Raw genomic sequence first — 24,690 nt, 5'->3', positions numbered from 1 at the left:
TGGACTCGAACGTTGCTGCAGGTGGAGTTGCATGTGGTCCACTTACGTAGAAGCCACCGAGCCTTACCGACAGACCTTATGTAACATTGCACGGTCGGCGACTCGAGATCGAGCTCGAGTCCGACCAGGAATTTAATGATCGGATTCGGCTCAAATTTTCAGCTGCTGCTGAACTCTACATAGATCCCAGGACAAAGCCCAAATATTTTATTTTAGCATTTTTTTTACAAAAAAAAATTTAATTTATAATTTTTTCAATTAATTTTAAAGTTTTAGTTAATTATTTTGATGGTTTTTCTCTGAAAATATTTGTTAAAAAACATATTTTTCTCGGCCAATAACGCATAGGAGATACCGACCGTTCCTAAAGCAAGTGGCAAAAGGCTTGGGATTGGTACTCGAGGTTCCAAGTTTGAATTCTAGTTGATTCACATTTATAGCTAAGTTTATTTATAAATGAAATAAATGAAACGGATGACGTGCTACCTATCTCTCAAAAGAAAAAAAATAATGCATAGGAGATAATGAGAAGAAATGAGGGTCGCAGCATCCTTCGTGTCCATACTGCTAGCAAAGAATATGGCAATTGAAAATATAGCATTTTATCATATGTCAAAACAATAAAAAAACTATTAGTTTCTAATGCCATAGGGTGTTTAATGAAACACTATAAAAAAATTACCAATCAAAATGATGGTTAATGACGTTGTAAGAAATCATAGCTTTATGATGGTTTCTATATGTGAAAGAAAAAAAATAAAGAGAAGGTGATGATCGCAATTATAAGGTGGTTTTAAGAAATCAAATGGTGGTGACACCAAGTTTTTTTGAGAGAAAGGTGGTGGCATTATTGAGTTGATATGTGGTGCCATAGCAATATGAGCTGTTGCCATTCATTTGACCGAGCAACTTTAGTTTATACTATTTTTATAATAAAATATGCTTATATATTTTGAAAGTTTTAACCTCAAAAAACTGAAAAGAGTTTTCCAACAAAACAATATTTAAAAAATGCAAGCATAAAAACTATTGCCAAAAAAAAATAAAAGCTTAGTATGTGTAGCTTTTTGAAAAATATTACTATATACACTAAACACACTTCTTATATTATTTTTCTTCTATAACAAATTAATTACTGGAGTATATAACATAAGAATTGGCAAAAATATTAAATTTTCAAATGTTTCCCATCCTATTGTCCAAATATTTTTCTATTCATTCTCATCCTTTCTTTAGTTATCAAATTTTACTAAACGATTACAACTAGGAGGTGGCAAATGTGGTGATTAAAATAAGGATTGAATAGACAAGAAAAAAAATACAATACAAATTATTATGTAAAAATGCTTGTAGGGAAAATGAGAAAAGTAAATTAAATCAAAAATATTTTCGTTATTAACTAATTTTATAATACTCAACAAGGGCGAATAATATGTTTACAATCAATTAAGAGGACTAAAAAAAAGACATCGAAATTACAATTTAATAATTTTTTTTTGATAACAAATAATATTATATTATATATTTAAGCTCAGCGAGCCACATAATCAATCACGCAGAATGACGTGGCAAATCCACAGCCGACCAACACTTCAAACAAACCGACCAATCAAAGGCCTCTCCTTCCGAGTAGCAAGTAAAAGTGCAAAACAGTACCACTACTGCATCTCCTTCTCCACCCACTCCGCCACCACCGCCATGGCCACCGCCCCCCACCACCACCACCGCCACCTCCTCCTCCTCCTCCGCCCCATCCTCAACTCCAAATCCTCCCCCACCTCCTCCCGCAGCGGTAACCTCAGCCCCAAGATCCCGTCACCGCCACTTCGCCCTCTCGCTACTACCACTCCCACTACCCACTCTTCTTCCACTCCTCCTTTGAGCTCGCCAATGGCGACGGGGATCGAGCAGAGAGGGGGTAGGATGGTGGCGGAGTTGGTCGGGGCCTTCAATGAGCTCACGGAGAGGATGGGTTCGCTTTCCAATTCGTCTTCCTCCCAACTCCTATTCAAGTCTCTGAAGCTATCGATTCCGCTTCTACAGGCCATGCCCTTGGCTCTCGATGGCCGATCTCGGCTCTCTAGGGCATTGTCGGTCGCTTTACTCCTCGCAGATCTCCAGGTATTCTTATTAATTTTGGATTTATCACGAAGAATTACACAAATTTGATGTTGTTTATAGTGCAATATTATTGTTTTGGGTTGAAATTGGGATCCAATTACTGTGTCCTTATCATCAGAACTAAAGTTGATAGGTCGAAGTGGAAACTAGTGACACAGTTTATGTATCTGATTAGAACATATTTGGCGAATACAATGGATTAAAATGCTTGTAGAATCTTTGGTTCTTTGGTAGCTGATCAGCGAGTATTTTTTGATTCACCTCGTTGTTGGTGTAGGAGTCTATTTATAATCAGTGGTTTGTTCACCGTTTCAATTCATGTGAAGTATTCATATCCTTTCTCTATCAAGTAATTATAAATTGAAGTGTTCAAGGTGTGAGAGATCATGAATTTACTCAACTTTGTCTTCTCGGTGCCTTTTGAATGATCAAACTAAGCATATCTGCAGATGGATGCTGAAGTTATTTCAGCCGGTGTACTGAGAGAAGCCTTAGAAGCAGGCGCTCTAACCATGCACGAAGTGAAAAGCCAGATTGGAACAGGCACCGCTCATTTATTGCACGAGAGCTTGCGAATGAAACACGTTCCTTCAAAGTTTGAAATCCTAGATGATGAAAATGCTACTGCACTAAGAAGGTATTGTCTAACTTACTACGATATTCGAGCTGTTATCATACAGCTCACCCTAAAACTCGACACAATGAGGCATCTTGACTACTTTCCAAAGTACTACCAACAAACAGTTTCTCTTGAGGTCATGAAAATATATGCCCCTCTTGCTTATGCTGTGGGAGTCGGAACCTTATCACTAGAAATGGAGGATCTTTCCTTTCGTTACTTATTCCCCTTCTCATACCTTTACCTCGATACTTGGCTGAGAAACCATGAAACAGAAAATGAGCCCTTAATAGACATTTACAGAAAGCAGCTTCTTGATTTGCTAAAGGCAGATGAAGAATTGAACAAGTTGGTGGGTGATATCTCTGTTAAAGGTCGGTTTAAAAGCCGTTTCAGCACAATGAAGAAGCTACTGAAGGATGGTCGAAAGCCAGAAGAAGTAAATGATCTACTAGGTTTACGGGTAATTTTAAACCCTAAATGTGGTGAGGACATGCACAAATGGGGAAATAGGGCTTGCTATAGGGCCTATGAAGTTATCCAAAATGTGTGGAAAGAAGTACCTGATAGGACAAAGGATTATATTGCAAGACCCAAAACGAATGGGTATAGAAGCTTACATGTGGCAGTCGATGTTAGTGAAGAAGGAAAAATGAGACCTTTGATGGAGATTCAGATACGTACTACTGAGATGGATATGTTGGCTGCTGGTGGAGCTGCTTCTCATTCTCTCTACAAAGGTGGCCTTACTGATCCAGGAGAGGTGAGAAGTGCTTCATCTTGTCACCTTTCTTTTACTTTTTTTAAAAATTCTTTTTATTGAACAAGAAACTAATGATTTTGATCAGTTACTTGCCAATGGATGATTTTATTTAGCATCTACTGAGATGAATGCATGTTTGTAAGTCCTGTCTGTCAATTTAATTTCCGTGCTAGCCAGAACAAAGACAGTTAACTAATTTGAAGGATGAATTCTGGGTTTTCCTAGGCCACATTGGTCTGTTTTGCAAGCAAACCAAGACTAGAATTGAGCTTATCTTCAAAAACTCTTACAATGCAACTTTGCTAAGAAATCAGTTCTCAAAATTTTCTTTTGGTTCAGGCAAAAAGATTGAAGGCAATTATGATGGCTGCGGCTGAAGTAGCTGCTCTACGCCTTAGAGATCTACCACCTGGCAATAATACAGGAGCAGAGATCGACTGCAGAAACCGAGTCTTCTGCCTTCTTGATAAGAATGGTGATGGGAGGATCAGTATTGAAGAGCTCACTGAAGTCATGGAAGAGCTTGGAGCTGGAGGTGAAGATGCAAAGGAACTTATGCATCTTCTTGATGAAAATAGCGACGGCTCTTTGAGCTCTGAAGAGTTTGATTTGTTTCAGAGACAGGTAAGCTTCAACATACCGAGTTACAAGTATATGGTTATTCAACTTGTCTAAAGCAGCTGCAAGGTAATTGATTAATAAATGGGCTAGACCTTTTGCTTTAGAGGGTAGGCTGAGATGAGCTTCTAGACCCCCCAAAAGCAGAAGCTTCAGTTTGAAGCTTTGCTTTTTCTGTAGTTGAAAACTGTTTTCGATGAATTTTTAACAAAAAATCTGTTCTTGCTTCTTCAACTGCCCTACTTCAAAGCACAGCAGCAGAACCCAAAAGGAATGAGCTGAAATTTAGCTTCTGGAATATCAAAGCAGAAGCTTTGATTTCTGAAGCTTTTGTTCTGCTGAAAGATATCCGGAGGGTTTAAATGGAAAAGCTGTTAGTGTTTCTTCAAAACAGCCCTACTCAATTAGGATTTTTGGAGAATCAAATGGTGCTATGATGTGCATGTGAATTACTAATGGCATGATCTCTGAAACACACGCATCCTTGTATTTGATGCCCATGTTGAAATAATAAAAGCCTAAGTTGCCTGATGAAAGCAAACCAGAGAGAAATCATCTGTTTTAGAATTTGAGCTCGTGGCAGTGAGAAATGATTTGCCTGGACCAACATGAAGTAGAGCATGGCCAATCAAAATGCAGCACAAAACATTTGGTTTATTTAGAAAATACAATAAAATGGAGAGAGCCCTATATTGAGGCGAAGTGTGCTGCATTTTAACTGGCCAAGTTGATTGTTCGCATAGTACGACTAGTCAAGCCAATTACTTCTTCCTTTTAATTATGGAACCATTCCGACATATGAAAATGTCATGTTTCAGTGTCTGCATAAACAGTTTCTCTTTTTAAAGTTGTTAGAATGGCATCTGATGCCTATTAGAACCATGGGATAAATTTGTAGATTTCCAACTCTAAACTTACAACACTTATTGATGTATTAGGTTCAAATGATGAGAAATTTAGAGGATAAAGATGAACACTACAGAACCATGTTGGTGGAGAAGCTCGAGACAATTGACAGTGCTGGTCTCATTCAAGTTTATCGCAAGGAGTTGGGTGATAAGCTATCTGTCAGCTAAACCCTGCAAATGTATTTACATGAAGAGTATGCTCACCTTTCTAATTGTATATAATTTCTTGTAATTCTTGTAGATTTTGATTTTGGAGCAATGGATATGGTAATTAAATCTTGTTATTTGTGGTTAGCTTCCGGCTATTAGGGCATGTAACCTAACATTTGCAGCGGCGGTTTGTATCTTGTAGCGTCCGTTTGTACCTTGTAATGCCCATTAAGTAAATTTTTTTAATTACTTAGATATTCCATGTAGAATTTCAGTCCTTCACCTTTTTTACCTATTGTCTGTGTCTAACTAGAAATGCACTGTTGTATGTAGTCTGCACTACAGGATGGCTTATCCTTTTCCCTTATCTTATCATTCTGGAATATCAAATGCTTTTTGCTAAGAGATTTTTAAGTATCATATTCAATCTGCAATAAAGGGTAGTTGCTTTACTCAAGATCGTAGAAGCCAGCTATTTGACAATGAAAAATCACCAAAACAGGCAACTCTACGGAGCTGTCTGAATATTCTAATAAAAAGAAAAAACAGCTGTTTAGTTTTCTCTTTTTAAGAAAAGTGGCAGCTGAATTCCGACTAGTTTGGATGTTTTTTTTTGTTTTTTTTACTGCTTCATGTTTCGGTTTACTAAAAAACAAAAGAATTTTTAAATTTTATGTAGCTTTCCTGTGCAATCCTCAACGGATATTCATTACGTGCTGGACCTCATTGGGCTAAGGCCCATCATTTTGGGCTGGAAAATCAGACTCTCTCAACCTTATTTGGTCCGTATTGAGCCGGAAACTGAAATTCTAAGCCCGATCATGGTTTCGATTGCCCGGCCCATGTACTATGGGGCCCGGAAACTGAACTTCTGAGCGCGATCATCTGCCACATAATCCGGCCCATGCAATTCGAACCCATCGCGGATCCTTCTCTTTTCTTCGTATTGGGTGGGGGCCGGGGGGTGGGGGAGTCACAGAGAGAGTAGTACTACGAGCTGCGACGGCGATGAGGTATCTAGGGTTTCGGTGGGGACGAAGCTTGCTTCGCGAGCTCCATAGATTTCGATCCTTCGATTCTCCATGTTCTCCGGTCTCAATTCCCTACAGGGAGCCATTAATGCGTTCGATCTCGGTGGCCTCTCATTCGCCTCCGCGATTATACTCCACTGGTATGCTTTTGTTCATTCTAACGAAGATCCAATCGCTTTTGCTTTTGTAATTGTATGTATGCTCATTTTTAACGTGATTTAACCAATATGTATGTTGTATTCCCCTTTTCATCTTGGTGTAGTGTTCTTATCTTTCGAAAAATCAAATTTTCGTACGAGTTCCTGTAGTATACTGGCTTTTATGCATCTTAACTTGTGCCGATTCAATCAACGTGACTATTCTCTGAACCCTTTGTATCTCCAGAACTGCATCCGCAACTTCCTGCTAACCTTCTTAAAATCATGGAGCAAAGAATGATTTCTATCGAACAGAGAAGCGCGCACCTTCAGGAGCAAATTAATCAGGTAACTTAATTTTTCTCACTACAAAATTGCCAGAGAATCATCTATTATACTATGATGTGTTAAGGAAGAAGAGGTAAATAAACAGACTCGCTTTCGTTAATTTTACCTATATTATTGATTAATGTATTTGTTTAATCATCTTAAACACAAAAAGTTGAGGAACATAGGCTACACAGTTGCTAGATGTGGAAAACATGGTTAAAGTTGACCTGATACATGGCTTGTGTAATCCGTAATATATGAATCTTTAACAATGGCCTATGAGTTTCTTTCAGAAAAGATCGTAAAATCTTGCCATTACGTGGTCATTTTTATTTTAATGAATCTGTCAAGTTTCAATCAATATCTGTAAGTTGTGATTTGTTCTGCAAAACCTACCTCTTTTCCTTTAGCTATTGTAATTTCTCCGAATTCTAGAGCCAATATCATGCTATGAAATGTTTGCCAAAATTTATCCTTACATTATTGCAACTTTACAAATATAATGACTTATGTAAAACTTAAATTCGTAAAAATGTGTGAAATTTTGCCGAACTCTTATCATCTTGATTAGGAAAATTTTCTTGCCCACAATATACTGTGGTTGATCAGTATTGTAGATTGTCTTTTTTTTTTGGTTTCCCAAATTCTTCAAAATTCCAATTTCACTATATCTTATTGAGATAATTTCACATAAAAGTCTGTTTGAGAGATTATCGTTTACTTTTTCATTATTGTGTATCAACTTTTGTTTGTTTGACTATTTTACAAGTGTCTCTCCTATCTCATGATTGTGCATCAACTTTTGTTTGTTTGACTATTTTACAAGTGTCTCTCCTATCTCATGATTGTGCATCAACTTTTGTTTGTTTGACTATTTTACAAGTGTCTCTCCTATCATATACTTGCATGTTATGAACTGACAGTTTTGTATGAGTAAAATGAGTTGACTGCATATTTGTAATGTTGTTGTGAAGACAGCCAGCAGCATCGGCAGAAGAATATTCAAGGGCCAATAAGGAGCTTCAAAAACTAGTGTACTCTACGAAGCTGATTAACGAATTGAGAGCTAAGAAGGAGGTGATAAGCATATCTTTCCTTTCACAAATCATATATCTTTTGTTTCTGGCATTTTTAATTGAAATATAACAGGTACAATGAATTGTTGGTAGATCCTAACACATTGGCACTCAAACTTTTAAGGCCTAGTTTGGATGTCAGGAATAAGTTATCCAAGGATAATTTATTCTGTATAAGTATTTTTTAGTATGATCTCAACTAAAGAGTTTGATTTTTTGCTCCTTCAAAGGTTTTATTATCTATAATTTAGTAGGATAGCATATTTCACCTATGAAGTGATTTATCTTATCGATTAAAATGATTGAAGACCGAATATAGTATTCAATTCTAAATATTTGATCATACTCCTTATTAATCAAATGTACACATTTTTTGAATAAATTCAGCGGATATACCGAGAAAGATATTCCTGCATCCAAACAGGGCCTAATTTTCAAACATGACTATGTTGTGATATTATTCTTCTCCCAATCAGGGTATCACATTGTTATTAGTTATTTAGTATATTGTTGGTATTTGCTGCGGTATTTTTCTTACTTTATAAACATAAGCAGAATTATTGGGGCTTTCTATTTTCTTTTGTCATTAATTCCTATGATTTTAGTCATCTTTTGCCCCATGCACTAACTCTTTTGTTTGTCAAACTGTGTAAGTGAAATTTACCAGTGATGTGCACGACCTTTTGGTATTGCATTACTATATGAAATCGACATAAAGTTTTTTGCTTCTTTTTTTCCTCAATAGTTAAACTTCTCGTTGTTTCCTTCTATTAGCGTCAACTATTTATTCAGATTGACATCATTCACCTTGTTGACCTTGAGGAAGCATTTTCCTTTGCAGGAGATTGACAGTCTGAGGTCATTGATATCCAACTCTAATGAAGACAAAGAAATGCGCGATTTGGCAGCAGTGGAATTGGCCGAAGCTGTTGAGGAGGAGAAAAGGCTGCAGTATTTACTGTTTAAGTCGTTTCTTCCAAAGGATGATGCTGATGAGAAGGATTGTATATTGGAGGTGAGAGCAGGTAACATGATCTAAATATATATTAGTCAATTCAAGAGAACCTAAAGGTGACTTTCGTTTTCCTTAGTTGCTTTTTCCTTGGCTTTGAAGTCATTGAGATTGATTCTAGGTTTTTAACAGGAACTGGAGGTGAAGAAGCTTCTTTATTTGCTATGGATGTATTTAAAATGTATGTTTCTTTCCTGGATTGTGGATGTCTGTAGAAAATTACTTTTTCGAACGAATGGTGGTAATTATTTTTAATTACAGGTATGAGAAATACTCTCAGAAGAATGGCTGGAAATTTGATGTTGTACAAATAATGGAGTCTGATCTAAAAGGATACAAGGTACTCTTCATTTTTTTTTCTTTTGGTGTTGTTGCTAGAGTAGCAGAATCTGAACAGACTGGACCGTTTAATGCTCGGTGCCCTATCTGTTTGTGCCCGTGGATAGTTATGCACGTCTGCATGTATTAATATATTGCCATAAGTTATTAAACAGGCTGTTAGCAATGAATATATAGCCATATTCTTTTCCATGAAAGTTGAATGAGAGATGGTTTTTTTTTTTTGGCTCACTTCAACAAGATCAATATAACAGGAAGCTAGTGGAACAATATCAGGCCAAGGTGCATACGGAAGGCTTAAGTTTGAGAGTGGCATTCATAGAGTTCAGGTGAGATGAAGACTTACATTGATTCCTCTTATGCATCCTATTGTGTGTTTAGGTTATTTATGAATTAGTTTTTGTCCTTGTATTTGGCAGCGAATCCCAGTGACAGAGAAGTCGGGACGGGTGCATACAAGTGCTGTATCTGTTGCTATTCTTCCTCAGGCTGATGAGGTAGGATATATTCCCGTATGCAATTTTTCAATTTAATGTGATGCTTTTTCCTGTTTTTATTCCATGCCGCTTGTTAGCGTGTGTGCTGGCTCTATTTTAACCAGATAGTTCTGTTTAGTTTTTTCCCCTTATTGTGTTTTGATCTTGGTCTTTTGTGTCTTTACACTGCATGCAGTTAGAAACTATGGTCAATTGACTTTTGTTTGCTTGCTTAGCCTTTTAACCCCATATATCAGGAAGATGATAGGAAGTTGACTAATAAAAAACACCTTTTCAGTGTGATATGCTTATACTCCAAATGTTGCCACAAACCACTGAAAGTGCTGATAATGGCTATTGTAAACTTGTCAGGTATTTAAATTTACTTATTAGGACTACGTTGGCAATTATAGTGAATAGCTATTTACTCTTATTTGTCAATTTTTAATTTTGTGTTTTCTCTGAATTTTTTCTTTTTGAGGTCCATAAATTTCAAATGTGAGCACAGATATACTTTCCTTGATAGTTGGCAGTGATAGGCCCTTATATGCTCATGGCTAGTATGTTAAAAATACTAGGAAGGCATTCACTTCCAAAGTTCAAACACACTTTGCATGATTTATTCTTCTGTACTATTAATCTTTCTTTTCTATACTTGATGAAGTTTTAAACAAGCTTTATGTGACTACTTGGCAAATTAAATGCTTTTTTTGCCCGACCAACCATTGCAGGTTGATGTTCAATTGCGAAATGACGACCTGAAAATTGATACATACAGATCTGGTGGTTGTGGAGGCCAGTCTGTCAACACCACCAACAGTGCTGTTAGGATTACCCATATCCCTACTGGAATAACTGTTGCTATACAAGATGAAAGGTCGCAACACATGGTAAGTAGTTATCCCCAATTCTCTCTTTTCATCTTAAAACAAATTCTCTTCTTTCTCTCATGATGCTGCCATATGTTGGTCCTCTTGTATGTGCATATGACATGAATAGAAAGCTTGGTGTTTTTTGCTTCTTAATTGAAGAAGTTACATATTAACTGAATAAGATGGTTATATGAATTGTAAAAGTGACTTCTCTTACGAGTATCTTTTTCTCCCCCTCCAGAACAAGGCTAAAGCTCTGAAAGTGCTACGCGCAAGATTATATGAAATGGAGAGGTCTAGGCTACAAAAGAGCAGATCAAAACTTAGATCAGAGCAGGTAAGCAGCAGCATGCTCTTCTTTCTTCATTTACTACTTCGACCAACCACAGGATATGCTAATGACTTGAATAGATTGGAAGCGGTGACAGGTCTGAGCGGATCCGGACATACAATTTCCCTCAGGGTCGAGTCACTGATCACCGCATCGGGATCACTCATCACTCTATGGAGGATGTTTTGGAAGGGGATAGCCTAGACGTTTTCATTGATGCGCTTCTTCTGCAAGAGGAGATGGATGCGATTGCATCATTTGGCTCATAGTTATTCAATTTTCTTTTCTCTTTTTTGAGTCAGGAAATATAGTTTATTTCAAAATTGATCAAAGCAGGTAGCCTTATAGGGTTTTTTTTTTACCCAGTAGTATGAGTCTATGACCCATTTTCATTTTCGTGTTTGTAGTGGTAGCTAAATCATGCAGCAAGTTGATATAGTGGAGAGGTCATCATCCTAATGTTGTGAATCTACTGTTGGAGCGGAATGTGTATTAATGTAGTCTCACACTCTCACTTACCATTTGGCAAGTAACGTCTATTATTTTCCCCTCTTTACTCTTTTTCTTGTACTCTATTACTGGGTGTTCTTTTGTGAAGAGATGACACCAAACGACCGGCATGTGCGGTTACAGAGAAGTTTAGTTGGAAAGGGAATTGTGTGATTAATCTACCATTTATCAGAGTCAATTTGATAATGAAAACTCATAACTCATCAATAATAAGTTGTTATCTAAGATTTGGACGAAATTTATAATTTGCAAATGTTGAATTAAGATGTAGTATATATTTTTTAGTTAGTCTAATTCTTTTATTTATTTTTTATTTAATTTTTTATTTCGGGGCAACCAACGGTGATTTGTCACGCTGACACGCGTACTAACGAGAGTGACTAAAAGTAAGCTTTATGGTGGGAGTCGGATAAAGCCCAGCCCAATCAGGAGAGGCGTGCGCTTTAAATGGGCCTACGAGCCCGATCCGGCGATTGCGATGCTGTGTAGTTTGCAACGAGCGCTAACATGGTGGGCCCAGAAAGTATATTCTTATGGGCCGAGCTAGATCAGATGGGCTTTGTCCGACACTCGCCTTATTTTTGACAAGTCGATTTTCGGGATGTTTCGTTTTTTAACCTAAAAGAGTAAGTTTCCAGTTTTCAGTTTTCAACGCTGTAATATTCCTCACCGTCGGGAAATTTCTCTCTTTGGCTGAGCCCCTAAACTACTTTTCGTTGTTGACTCCTCCATAATTTTTATTTTTAATTTAAATTATTAAAATTAATTAAAGTTAAAATTTTCATTAAATATAATAATTGTTAGCTATTAATTCTTCTAATTCTGTTTTCTAAAAGGCGAGTAAAACCATCAAATTTTGTCGAATCACAAAAATTTGATTAAAAGAGCAGCAGCAGCAGAGCCAGAAAACCAAAATCAAACCAGAGGAAGAAATTTCACTCAAGGACATGATGGAAATTGCAATATCTTTAGGCCAGTAGAAGTTAATACACCACCCAAATGAGAGCTAACATCAGCAAACATAACGGACCGCCCCTAAAGCAAATGACAAAAGGCTTAGTGATATATCTGAGGTCTCAAGTTCAAATCCTAGTTGATTCATATTTTCAGCTAAGTTTATTTATAAAATAAAATAAATAAAACGAATAGCGTGCTGCCTATCTCTAATAAAAAAAAAAAAAATCAGCAAACATAGCGCACACAAGGCGTGGAACAGTAGTTAAAGTACAAGGGGTGAATATAAGGTTGGGTAAATTGCACAATCAGTCCCCAAACGTTAACTTTCAATTCAATCCTCAAAACTTTTATAAACACAATCCCAAGAGACTTGGAAATATTTTATTTTAGTCATCATACTCATCTACTCATTGAGAAAAACATATCACTTGCAAGTGCTACATCAATGTACCATCAATCCATCAGCTCCTGATTCCATCTGATATTTCAATACTTATCGCCCACTGATTTCACTACATAAAATCCGCCGTTTGGGCTGAAAATATGAGCCAGATGGATGGAGAACTAATAAATTCATGGCACACTACTGTACAGACGCACCATCGGGTGCATGCAATAATTTTTCCTGCAACAATAGGTGGTAATAAGGACGAAAGACCCAGCACTTTTTAAGTTCAAGAACCACAGTGAAACTTAAATAAAGGTTCAGGGACTATTAGTGCTATTCACACATGCTAGATGCAAAGAGAACAAGCCTTTAACCAAATCTAATAGAAAATCCAACAAAGGAAACGACACAAAATAGCTACTAGTTACCTGAGGATCCAAATCATATTATAACAATAAGTAATGACCCACACCCAGTTGGTGACCATAGACCAAGCTAGAAAAACCTAAAGTGTCAACAGGGATGACGATCAAAAAGTAAAAACAAGTTTGGGCATGCATTTTTGGGGCAATCTGAGCTTCTTCCGATGCCGTGGCAGCAGTAGAATAACAGAAGCTTCAGTGATAACTTGATAGCAAACAGCTGCTTAAGAAATATAAAGATAGTTTATCCTCCTGATAAACCTGCTCCTCATCCTGGGAAGCATAGACCAGAAATATCTCAAATGGTCCTTCATTAAGTCATCTGCATATATTACCAAAAGCACGACAGTTTTGTTGTAAGAGAATTAAGACCTTATACATCCCTTTCATATTTGTGACTTGGAAGTATTTAACTTTAAAGGAACTTTCATCTGCTTCTACTTTCACTTGCTTACCACATGAGTAACCAGAAGTTATTGGGTACCAATAACAACTTCAGTGAGCTAATCCTCTGAGATAGACGAGCAAAGCAACCTGAACCAACTCATATTTGATCCAAACATAATTACCATTCTGAATTAAGACTGATTTAATGTATCTTTTCCATCTCCCGCAAAAGAAGATAGTCCCCCTTAACGTAACAATTCTTTGTAGCACCTTCAATCAGACTGTCCAAATACTCCTGTTAAACCCAGCCTACCAGGAAGGAGCCATACTTCAAATAGTTTGCATTTCCAAAATACTTTAAATAGTTCTGTCCTTCCTTGCTTCAACGAAATTCCCAAGAGCTCTTGTATCACCATTAAGAAGAAAAGAAACACAGAGTGTCCACAAAACCACTATCTACACATCTATATATATATATATATATATATATATATATATATATATATATATATATTATTCTATACCATAATAGAACCTAATTCAGTGAAATAGTATGAAGCCAAACTTGTTTCACCTCACAGATCCCCCTCAATCCAAGGAGATTTGTCATTTAGTGCTATTACTACTGGATTCTGCTTTCAAATCCACGACCTCTACATGGAGAGTCAATGGCTGCCAACCAGACGAATGAGGTATAATCCACCTCTTCACTGAGATTGCAGCATGCAAAATCTGCAGAATTTCACCAAGAACAAGATGTTTCAGGCATTTCTTCTTTAGTATAGTGGCAGCTTGATACCTAAAAACAACAAGAAGATAGGATTAAGTATTAGGGACATTTGTTGGTTAAATTACAAAGACCACCCCTGCACTTTCATCCTTATCTAAATTTCTACCTGATGTTTTTATTTCTTCAATTTCAACCTCACATTTTAATCATCTCAATTTAGCCCAAAAATATTCAGTATCTTACTAGAATGAAAAACCCACGCAAGGTCAAATTGAAGCAATTGAAAAATAAAGAGGTTGAAATTGAAATAGGAGTCAAAGCATGCGAATGGTACTTGTAATTAACCCAGTTAAAAAAAAAAAAAACCACGGACATAGTAAAACTCCTTACATGCATTGAGAGGCCAATATCATAGAATGCCCCTTGCTAGAAGAAAGGAACCTCGAAACAGCGTCCCAAGTCTCCTTCGGATGCTTAATGGTACTATCCATCACATTCACACATTTCCAAAGTGAGTCATTTTTCCCCACAAAAAATGGCAAATTGCCTCCTAATTTGTGCATTACAACGACCTGATGCTGAATGGAATAGTCAAGAGCCATCTTAACATTGAAATGTGGAATATTCATCTCCCCAAAATGAATGCAATCTGCAATATTAGCTTCTGTGGGGGCCATTTTATCATTTCTCAAAATGTTCAATGCTTGCAAAATGTTCCCTGTGAGACCTTGAACATCACTTGATGGTTCTGGGCATCCCCAGAACCCAGGATTATGCACATTGCCAGGCATAGGATGTGTAATCGGGGGCCTGTGACTATAATCATAATATGGAGGTTGCATATTATGCAGGACATTTGCAGGGCCTGGAGGATAATTATTATACGGCTCTGGATATGATTGAAAAGGCGGAATGTGTTGATGAAAAGTAGGTCTATTAGGTGGGTTTCCAGCTGAAGTAAAAGGTGGGTTGATTGCTCGGGGTTGTTGAGAACTAAGAGGCGGGCCGTTAGGCCTTGATGTAGGTGGATGAGGGTTGCTTTTGTGAGAATTTGACAAATGCAAGCTCCCCTTCGCAGTATTAGGCTGAGAAGCCAGCAGATCACTCGGTCTTAATGGCTGAGTTTGAGTTTGCTGATAATTTGGGTTCTTATACCCATTGTTCATGGGATACCTATTATCTGGTTGAGGAAAACTTGGACGTGCTGTGTTGGATTTATTAGCTCCAAAGAACTTGTGAGGCGCTTCCTTAGGAAGTGCTTCTTCATTCTCGTGAGAATAACCGGATTTAGCAGGTGACTTACTAGGTTTAGGTAATGATTCAGGGAACAAAGGATTTTTCACCGTGCAGTTCGAGTTGGCATTCTCTTGTGCTCTCGAACTTGAGCCCATAGATGTAGAAACTTGATTTGACAGGTCTGCAGAAGACTGTTTCTGAATATTACTTTCAGAAACTCCATCAAAAAGACCTTCTTGACTTCCAGATGGCTGCGTCTGTAATTCAGTACTTGTTGTTCTAGGTGTATTCATATCCTTCTGATATTTGTGTGCAGTCTTCCACACTTGCTTTCCTCTTTGGTGATTATCAATCTTTCCATTACCACTTCTCCTTTGATTGTCCAAATTCAAGGCAAGAGCAGAAGCGTTGATAGTCTGATTTGTCTGTCCAGGTTCTGGTATAGTGGTCTTAGATGAACTTACCTCTGATGCATTGGCATTTGACACAGTACTAACATATGGCAACTCTGTTAATGGTGGTCCGCCAGCAAGAAGGGACCTCCACAGCCACACGCTCTTTGCAGCGGTAACCAGCACTTGAGATACATTAGGTGGTTGAGCGAGGAGTATATTATACCTTCTCATACGTAGCTTATGAAGGGCATTGCAGAAGTCCCGATCACCAGAAATGAGCAAATAATTCGCAGGAGGAGGATTGTCGATAGCCCAAAACAACATGTCAACTAGAATCTTTTTATCACTCGCATCTTTTATACCTGCATTTGTTTAGGAAAGTATCTCATCAGGGGAAGTAGAACTTTAAGGGGGGAAAAAAATCATGATATGTAATTTCCTAAGAACCCTGTTAGAGAACCAATCACTACAAGATATGCACTCATGGAACAAAGCATCAGAAAATCAAAAGTTTCATCACCCATCAAAGGCATGGACAAGATATATCATACAAGAAGTCCAAACAGACACACTGCAATATCAACCCTGCATATGTCAGGATCACAGTTAACCTTAATAGTGTATGTAAATTCAAAACACCCAATGCATCGATACCGACTACACCATGTACTCAGAGATATAGTATACTCGGAGATATAAAGACAATGATAAATAATTCACGTCCCAGAACAAGTCTCCCGAATGATAAGATAATCCAAAACCCTAAAACTTCACTACTACTTCACAAAGATAATGAATGATAAGGTAATCCAAAACCCTAAAACTTCACTACTACTTCACAAAGATAGCAAACTGACTAAACATAAACCGCAATCACTGTTATGAGACTGTAAAACTAAACAGTACAGAGCGTGAAAAACCCTAATTTTCTGCATAACACTAGATCCATAGACAAATCAATCCGATTGAAACCAATAGCGTCCCACTAAGCACGAATGCATAGAAAACTCTCATAATACACAACAGAAAAAAAAGAAAAAGAAAAAGAAAGAATCGAGATCTATAATCGGATTAGCGTTAGGGATTTGCGATAGGATCAGATCATCGCTAGTACCCGCGGGGACGTGGTTGAGGGCGATGCCGGTGCTGGAGAGGGCGTGCTGTGCGGCGGGCGAGATGTTGCTGGTGTCGCCGTAGGCGGAGATGGAGACGGGGCCCCTGTAGCCCAACGCCGCCAACGCCGAGCTTATATTCTGCGCGATCAGGTGGGGATCGCACGCCCTCGGCACCTGGCAATTCTCGATGTCCCACCACACCGACGTCTTCGCCTCCGAGTACGGCCCCTCCCCAGCCGCCGCCGCCGCCGCCGCCGCTCCGCCGCCGCTCATCGGCGATCGAATCGCTTGCTACAAGAGGATCTGGGGTTTCAGGGCGCCGGCGGCGGCGGCGGATGACGAGGTGGTGAGTAGAAGTGATCGGAGGCGGTTGGGGAAGGCGTAGTTACGTTAGGGTAGAGAGCGAGCGACGACGGAGACGACGCTTGGAATTAATTGGAGTCGTCCTCTTTTCCTCTCCCCCGTCATCGCGGTCAACTATTTTCCAGTCGCATCTTATAAATAGAGCGTAAATTTTATACCAAAAAAAATAAATACATAAATAGCCTTTATCATATATATAATATTATTTATTTAAATTTATTAAAAATATGAGTTTTCTTTTTCTTTTCTTTTTTTTTTTCTTTTTGGGTGGGAGAGTGAGTGGGGAGGTGTTAAAGACTTAAAGTGCGCCGCCCGGCCCCGGCACATGTAAATTTTTATTTTTTATAATGCAAAGAAGACGGAGCATACGTCATCGCTGAGTTGGCACGGTACGGGTGGTTAAAAAGTAGGACCCTCAACTCGATCTGTTTGAGCAAATCCTAATCGAATCCGAGAAATTATTGCGTGCAGAACGTCGGATTGTATTATATTTTATTTGTTTTCTGAATGTTTTCAAAATATATATATAAATATCATAGATTACAAAATTTAGAAGCTTATTTTGTTATACCATACCATTAATTTTGAAAACTATTTTATAACTAGATAAGAGAAAAACAAAGGAATAGCAAAATTTTAAAATGCACCAAATATATTAATAATATAATATGGCGTCCTACCGACCGTCTCTAGAGTAAGTGACAAAGGGTTTGGTGGTTGGTATTCGAGACCCAAGTTCGAATTCTAATTGACTTACATTTTTAGCTAAATTTATTTCTAAATAAAATAAACGAAACAGATAACATGTTACCTATCTCTTAAAAAATATATATATAATATGACATCCTCAACCAATCAAATAAATTTTTTTAGATTAATTCATAACCTCATGATTATAAAAAATATATATTTATTATACTTATCTTTGAAAATAAAAAATATATTTAATTTATTATTATTGATATGATGTAAGTGTTAAATAGTAGATTTTTCCGTCAAAGATAGTGTGAAATGTGAAATTTTTCTGTAGCCCGGACGCCAGGCTCCACCCGACGGGTTTTGTAGCCCGAGACGGACGTCCATGGTGCGTGAGTCACACGCATGTTACCCCTCAACGCACGCTCAATGCACGTCGATGATGCTTCCAGATAAATGTTAAAAACAGAAAACAATGCTGCGAGCAGACCAGCTAAATAACAAAAATTGAAAATAATAGTTTTGTAGGAAAAAAAAAAAAGAAAAAACATTTGTTCTTTTTAATATAGGTGTTAATTTCCAAAATAGTAGCCTTGCTAATAATAGACTGTAGATTGACAAAAAAGAAAAAAAAAATTAGTGATATCATTAATAAAAATAAGTACAGTATAATTTTAAAAACAACCTTAAATTCAGTGTACTGGTTTATTCAACAATGTTATTCAATTTGATGATTCCATGACGCTCACAGTTAGGGGTGAAAACGGATAGAATATAATTAGATATTTGACGAAACCATATATGCATTCATTTTTTTTTTAGATACAGATTCGGATATAAATATATGTTTTATGCTAAATTTTTATTATCATATTCGTTAAAAATGAATTCACATAAGGTCGAATATTTTTTCGGATTTGAATATAGATCGGATATGTATTAAAATATTATTCAGATAATAATATACATTAATATACACATATAAATATAAAATAAACGAGAAACACAAAAAAAAAATTACTTTATTTTCCTACCTCCTTTTCTCACTTTATTTTTTATATATAAAATATGTAATTTTAATATATAAATTATTAATCAATCTTCTTATATATGTACAAAATGTAATTATATTTTCCTTATCTCTCCAAAAAAAATTAATCGAAAATTTTCATCTTCCCACAAATAGCAAGCCGCCTTTGTCTTGCAAAAATAAAGAGATTAGACTGCGGAGAGATGAGTAAGGCGAGAGAGAGAGAGAGAGAGAGAGAGAGAGAGAGAGAGAGAGAGAGAGAGAGNCCGTGTCTGAATTTTTTTTTTTTGGATATCCGGAAAAACTTAACTTTCTAAATTCATATCCGTATTTATATCCGATCGAATTCGAATATTTTCTATGCGGATATAGATATTTTTGGATAATATCTGATATGTTTTCACCCATACTCACAGTAACCATGGGCCCCCTGCAACTTATACAAATTACATATAATTTCTTTATAATGAGAATAAAAATATTTATTTATTTATTGTGTTTAGGGGGGCGTGAATGTTTAAGAAAACATCTGCTTATAAATTTGTGATAGTACAACGAACTATAACTATCCGGTGCTTCTGATCTAAAAAATGTCATTGGCAATTAAGCGAGACTGGTTTCGTCGGTTGATATAGTAAAACTACAACCGAACTCCTTATACTTTAGCCGATGGATTAATTTTTTTTTCTATTCCTATAGATTATTAGTAAACCATGCAATTTTGGAAGAATGTATTTGACGGCTGAAACTTGTAAAACCTTTAAATTGTATCGAAATTAATAACACATACGCCAGAAAAATCACCACCAGACTAAAAGCTAGTAAAACGAATTTTAAAGAACAACTAGAATTCTAGACAGCAAGCGTGCGTAAAAACAAACAAATTTAACTCACTCTCAACTAAAACTTACGAGATAAACTAACTAGTCTAGCTAAACTGCTAAAGTTTGAAATAAAAGTAAAATATAGGTAGTGCGCATGCATGCATGCAGGTCGCGAAAGATCAATCATTCTAGCTCAAACAGAAGAGTCGTGAGGCAGCGGAACATTCTGCCATCCGGCACTCGACTCTATCGCCTCCCTGAGAGCTGAAGATGCCGGTTCAAGGGTCCACTTTTTGTAGTAACTTTGAGGCTTGAAAACAGCATCAACACCTCGACCGTTCTTGAGGCCAGGTTTGGCACCGTTCAGAAACAAGTCTCCCTCGGATCTTATCCATCCAGAAGCCGGCTCTTTCTTGTCTCCTGCCTGTTTGAAAATTTCAATTAAACTATTTATTAGTCTTGCAGGCCATATTTATGATCGTGTACATATGGCAGTCTGAGGATGCATATAAATCCCTCGAAATATATATAAATCACTAGTATCTTTTTTATTTCGAAGAAAAAAAGAGAAAAATTAAGTTGCATGTACCTTTTCAAACTTATATTCAAAAACAACCATCTTTTTCCCTGCTTCGTGTATGTTGTTCTGAGACACGATCTGTAATACAGGCAAAAAAGCCAGGAAGGAGTTTAAGAAGTAGTTTAATTAATTTGTAATGTATAGGAAGATTCAAAGGACGTCGCAAGCTCCGAAATATCAAGATTAATGCACATACATACCTGAGCTTCGACGGAAGGCGTGACAGCATAAATGCCCCAGTTTTTAGTGTAGTTGTTGTAAAGATGAACTTTTCCAAATCTGACTCGCGGCTGCTCATGAAATGAATCGCGGGAAAGAATATATATATATCAAGTACTATTTATTTATTTATATGAATGCAAATAATTAAGTAGAATATTAATTAAAGCATCCATTGATCGATCGGCTTTAATTGCATGCTTAATTACCTGGAAATAGTAATATTGGTGCTTTCGTGGCTGACATCGATCAGGCTGTCAGCGTAGTCGTGCAAGCTGCAGCGATCTATCCAAACGTTCGTCGATTTGGACTTAATTTGGATAGCATCAACTTCTTCTCCTTCGCCGCCCACGAATTGTAGGTTGCAAATGATCACGTGTTCGGACCCTTCCAACCGCAAACCTTTTTCTGTAATTTTGACGACCCGTCCTCGGCCATCGATCATTTTGAACGACGATACCATCAAGGTGGATGTAAGGTTGATGGTTCCGGACACGTCGAAGACTATCCACAGAGGCTCCTTCCTGTGACATCCTTCCCGAAGTGAGCCAACTCCATCATCTACGTACGCAAACATAACATACAAAATTAAAACTGCAGCCACAACTGATCAACATAATTAATTAAGATGATGCACAAGAAATTAAAACCGCTAACTAGCTGTGTGTAATATATATATATAAGTCTCTCAATTAACAGATATATGGTGTGCGTTTTAATTACTTAATTATATATCCTTTAGTTAATAATTAATAGAACTACTTTTTTTTTTATAATTAAGAATCAAAATTATGAGCTAGAGACCAATCAACAATGCTGTATATATAATATGGACAAGCTAGATATGGACAAATTGATCTAGCGGCTAGGAATTAATCGAGATTAATGTTTGTGTGTTATATATATGTATGTTATATATGTACCTGCCAATGTTGTAACGTGATACACGGAGCCGTGGAGTCCTCCGATGGTGTTCCGGCCGAAGCCTTCAGCCTGGCCAGCGAGGGCTCGCAAGCCGTCGTCCGCAGGGGCATAAGGAGGAGTCGACAATCTTAATTACTCTGATCTGAAAAGGAAAAGAAAAAAAAAAAAAAACAAAAGAGAGCGTATACGGTGTAAGTACACAGTACTAATTCATGTATTGCTTAATTAATGTCGTTTCGGTCGTTAATTATACGGGACAAAAGGAAAAGAAGAAACAGATTATTGCTGATTAAAAAGAGCATTAACAAAGAAATGAAATAAACCAAATTACCGGCCGATCGAGTAATGCTCGCTGGACGAAGGCCGCGTGCTTCAGAGAGCTAACTTCTGCAAGAGCTTGTGCTTCCAACGGAGGCTGCGTGCTACAGAGAGGTTCTGCGAGAGCTAGCTTGTGCTGTCGACGAAGGCTGGGTGCTACTGAGAGATTCTTTGTGCGCACGTACGTGTGCGTTCTTTGTGCTTATGGATGGAGAAGAGAGGGATCGACCCGTATATATATATATACTAGTTAAGTGCAGGTGCAACACACGTCACACAAATACTAAAAAAAAAATTTATAAATAAATATTATAGATTCGATAAATAATATTTAATCATTACTAAAATAAAATGATAGAAATAAAAAATAGAATTACAATATCATAAAAGAAAGAACACAAAATCTATCATGGTATCATTAAAAAAAAATACAAAATTCGTCACTAAACTAATTGAAAATGTCACCATTAGTTCCCCTTCCGTACAAATTGCATTGTAAGTAAAAAAAATAATAAAATAAATATTAGTAAATCATCAGAATAGATAAAATTAAAAAAAATGTAAATTTAATAAGAATTCATATAAGTAAAAAATTTAGCTTAATTTTATTTCTTGAGTTTTTGGAATAGGTGGATTAAGCACAATTTTACTTATAAAATTTTGCTAAATTGATCATGATAAATAAATTTAAAATACCAAAAAAAATAAAATATTAAAAAGTACATTTATCCTAATTATCGATATTAAAGTGCACTATTTTTATACAACAACTGAATTGTTTACAATAGTGTCTCTCCAAATGCCAATGTGTGTTATAGCACTATCTTGTTCTAGAGTATGAATCTAATTCGATTCATGCTTCAATCCATCCAAATAATTAGTTATTAATAATTTTTTCATGCCAATGTGTGTTAGCATTATCTCGTCCTAGAAAATCAATCTAATTCAATTCATACTTCAATCCATCCAAATAATTAGTTCTTAATAATTTTATTCATATGAAATGATAAAAAGAGAAATATTTTAAATTAAAATTCAAATTATCAAATTCGCGGGTATTAAATTTTGGCGGGCATTACAAATTTAAAATTTAATTTTGGTACTTAGATTGGTAGGTATTACGTTTGAGAAAAAAAATATTTGAAAAAATGTTTGGATATGTAATAAATTTAATTTTACATATTACGTGATTAGTGGAGATATTACGTGATTGGCGGTAGGACATTAGATAAGAGATAAATTTAGTTTTACGTATTACATGATTGTTGTGTAGAAAAAAATATTTGAAAAAAAGATATTTTTGTCAATAGATACTTTTATTTTTATTCATTGGATGAGATCCAATGGCGAAAACTTAAGATCTATATTTGAGAATAAATTATTATTTGAAGATTTATTTAAAATAGATAAAATATATTTTATATTTGAGAACACGGAGAATATTTTGGTGTTGAATATTTTGGTAAAAATATTTAAAATTATATTTAATTAAGGATTTTGTTTTGATTGGACTGGTATTAATTTTTTTAAAAAATATTCTATGCTTTTACGACGCATTATTTAAATATTGAATATTTTGTTAAAAATATTTAAAATTATATTTAATTAACGATTTAGTTTTGATTTGGGGTATTAGCGAATGTATTGTATGATTGACGGGTATTACGTTAGATAAGAGATAAATTTAGTTTTACGTATGGTGGGTAGAAAAAAAAAAATATGAGAAACGCGGCGTAGATAGGAGGTCAACAAAAATGACAGATACTTTTATTTTTATTCGTTGGATGAGATCTAATGGCGAAAACTTAAGATCTATATTTAAGAATAAATTATTATTTAAAGATTTATTTAAAATGAGTGGTTGAAATTTACTGGACTTGACAATATTAGTAAAAAAGATAGAGACATTTTTGGGAAGGAAAAAATTTCAAAACTCACGCTTTTATAAGTAGTATATATATATATATATATATATAGAATTATATTATTGCCCGCGCGTGCTAAAATTAGATAATTAAAGTTTAACTAAAATTTATTAATTTCACATACAAATCAAATTTCATCAATTTTCTTTGTAAAAAAAATACTTTCAAATTTTCAAGTAAACTTATATTTTAAGATTTCATTTAATAGACAAATTAAACTTAACAAAATCTAATACGATTTTCTCCATTTTTTTAATTTTTTTAAAAAATATTTAAATAAAAATATTCTTTTAATAATCAGAATTAACTAAAATCTTTATAGGTGTTTGGTCTACATTACCTCCAGCGACTCCGCCATAGTGCCACATTTTCAGGAAGTTGGCATAGAAATCTTCCTAAATTTTGAGTCCTCGTAGGTCACATGAATTTGTTGGTCACATTTCATGTGCACCAATCATCATTACGTAGTATACAGACCACTCGCCTTATTAATTAATCATGTTCAAAGAAGAACGAACTGTTACAAATTTGTACTGGGAGGCAGTTCTCGTTCTACTACAGTATATACTATATAGTTTGTACACCACACAACGATTAGACCTCGCTCCCATCCATGGATAATTAATAGATAGGAAGATCATGAACACGTCCAGAGATTGCTCCATCATTGTTTTTCTCTGTTTCACTCTTCAGGCAGCGGCGGGCGCCATCAGGGGCTAAGGAGTGCCACGATCCCTTGCTATGAGAATGAGACCAGCAGCCGTGCAGACTCCCACCAGCGGCAGCTTCCCCATTTCATGCTCTGTCTTTCTCATCCGCCAATGCATAGTCCCGCTTTTGGATCAGGTAATACATGAACGGGACATGATTAGTCATAACATTACTCAA

The 24,690-nt window shown here is 36.2% G+C and overlaps 3 protein-coding genes and 1 pseudogene across 5 annotated transcripts; 2 read left to right on the top strand and 2 right to left on the bottom strand.

Annotated features, from left to right (window-relative positions):
- Positions 1,642 to 5,445, top strand: LOC109709034 (probable GTP diphosphokinase CRSH1, chloroplastic). Its single transcript, XM_020231082.1, has 4 exons — positions 1,642 to 2,121; positions 2,571 to 3,503; positions 3,843 to 4,127; positions 5,060 to 5,445. The coding sequence occupies exons 1-4, from the start codon at positions 1,699 to 1,701 to the stop codon at positions 5,195 to 5,197; spliced, it is 1,779 nt and encodes a 592-aa protein (XP_020086671.1). The 5' UTR covers positions 1,642 to 1,698; the 3' UTR covers positions 5,198 to 5,445.
- Positions 6,131 to 11,339, top strand: LOC109709035 (peptide chain release factor 1). 3 transcript variants are annotated; one of them, XM_020231084.1, is made up of 11 exons: positions 6,131 to 6,350; positions 6,595 to 6,695; positions 7,656 to 7,754; positions 8,595 to 8,778; positions 8,898 to 8,946; positions 9,027 to 9,105; positions 9,359 to 9,433; positions 9,524 to 9,601; positions 10,312 to 10,470; positions 10,694 to 10,789; positions 10,881 to 11,002. In XM_020231084.1, exons 1-11 carry the CDS (start codon positions 6,188 to 6,190, stop codon positions 10,884 to 10,886), a joined length of 1,089 nt encoding a protein of 362 aa, XP_020086673.1. In that variant the 5' UTR covers positions 6,131 to 6,187; the 3' UTR covers positions 10,887 to 11,002. The 3 variants fall into 3 exon arrangements, with proteins under 3 accessions (XP_020086673.1, XP_020086672.1, XP_020086674.1); XM_020231083.1 differs by having other exon boundaries at positions 6,133 to 6,350; positions 10,864 to 11,339; XM_020231085.1 differs by having other exon boundaries at positions 6,134 to 6,350; positions 7,652 to 7,754; positions 10,864 to 11,339.
- LOC109708939 lies at positions 12,986 to 17,427 on the bottom strand. Its single transcript, XM_020230891.1, has 3 exons — positions 16,923 to 17,427; positions 14,568 to 16,170; positions 12,986 to 14,246 (listed from the first exon to the last, which is right to left on the bottom strand). Exons 1-3 carry the CDS (start codon positions 17,194 to 17,196, stop codon positions 14,054 to 14,056), a joined length of 2,070 nt encoding a protein of 689 aa, XP_020086480.1. The 5' UTR covers positions 17,197 to 17,427; the 3' UTR covers positions 12,986 to 14,053.
- On the bottom strand, positions 20,030 to 24,467 carry LOC109708673 (annotated as a pseudogene).

Source organism: Ananas comosus, linkage group 4, assembly GCF_001540865.1.
Source record: "Ananas comosus cultivar F153 linkage group 4, ASM154086v1, whole genome shotgun sequence".
Lineage (NCBI taxonomy): Eukaryota > Viridiplantae > Streptophyta > Magnoliopsida > Poales > Bromeliaceae > Ananas > Ananas comosus.
Note: the sequence above shows the minus strand (reverse complement) of the source record. Positions and strands in the feature narration are given on the sequence as shown.

Coding starts and splice junctions, on each gene's coding strand:
- LOC109709035 (XM_020231083.1), top strand. CDS start 6,188: ATGAGGTATCTAGGGTTTCGGTGGGGACGAAGCTTGCTTCGCGAGCTC. Junction 6,696..7,655: donor TTCAGGAGCAAATTAATCAG/GTAACTTAATTT, acceptor TTGTGAAGACAG/CCAGCAGCATCGGCAGAAGA. Junction 10,471..10,693: donor ATGAAAGGTCGCAACACATG/GTAAGTAGTTAT, acceptor CTCCCCCTCCAG/AACAAGGCTAAAGCTCTGAA.
- LOC109709034 (XM_020231082.1), top strand. CDS start 1,699: ATGGCCACCGCCCCCCACCACCACCACCGCCACCTCCTCCTCCTCCTC. Junction 3,504..3,842: donor GCCTTACTGATCCAGGAGAG/GTGAGAAGTGCT, acceptor CTTTTGGTTCAG/GCAAAAAGATTGAAGGCAAT. Junction 4,128..5,059: donor TTGATTTGTTTCAGAGACAG/GTAAGCTTCAAC, acceptor TTGATGTATTAG/GTTCAAATGATGAGAAATTT.
- LOC109708939 (XM_020230891.1), bottom strand. CDS start 17,196: ATGAGCGGCGGCGGAGCGGCGGCGGCGGCGGCGGCGGCTGGGGAGGGG. Junction 16,171..16,922: donor CCTCAACCACGTCCCCGCGG/GTACTAGCGATG, acceptor AAACAAATGCAG/GTATAAAAGATGCGAGTGAT. Junction 14,247..14,567: donor ATATTGGCCTCTCAATGCAT/GTAAGGAGTTTT, acceptor TGTTGTTTTTAG/GTATCAAGCTGCCACTATAC.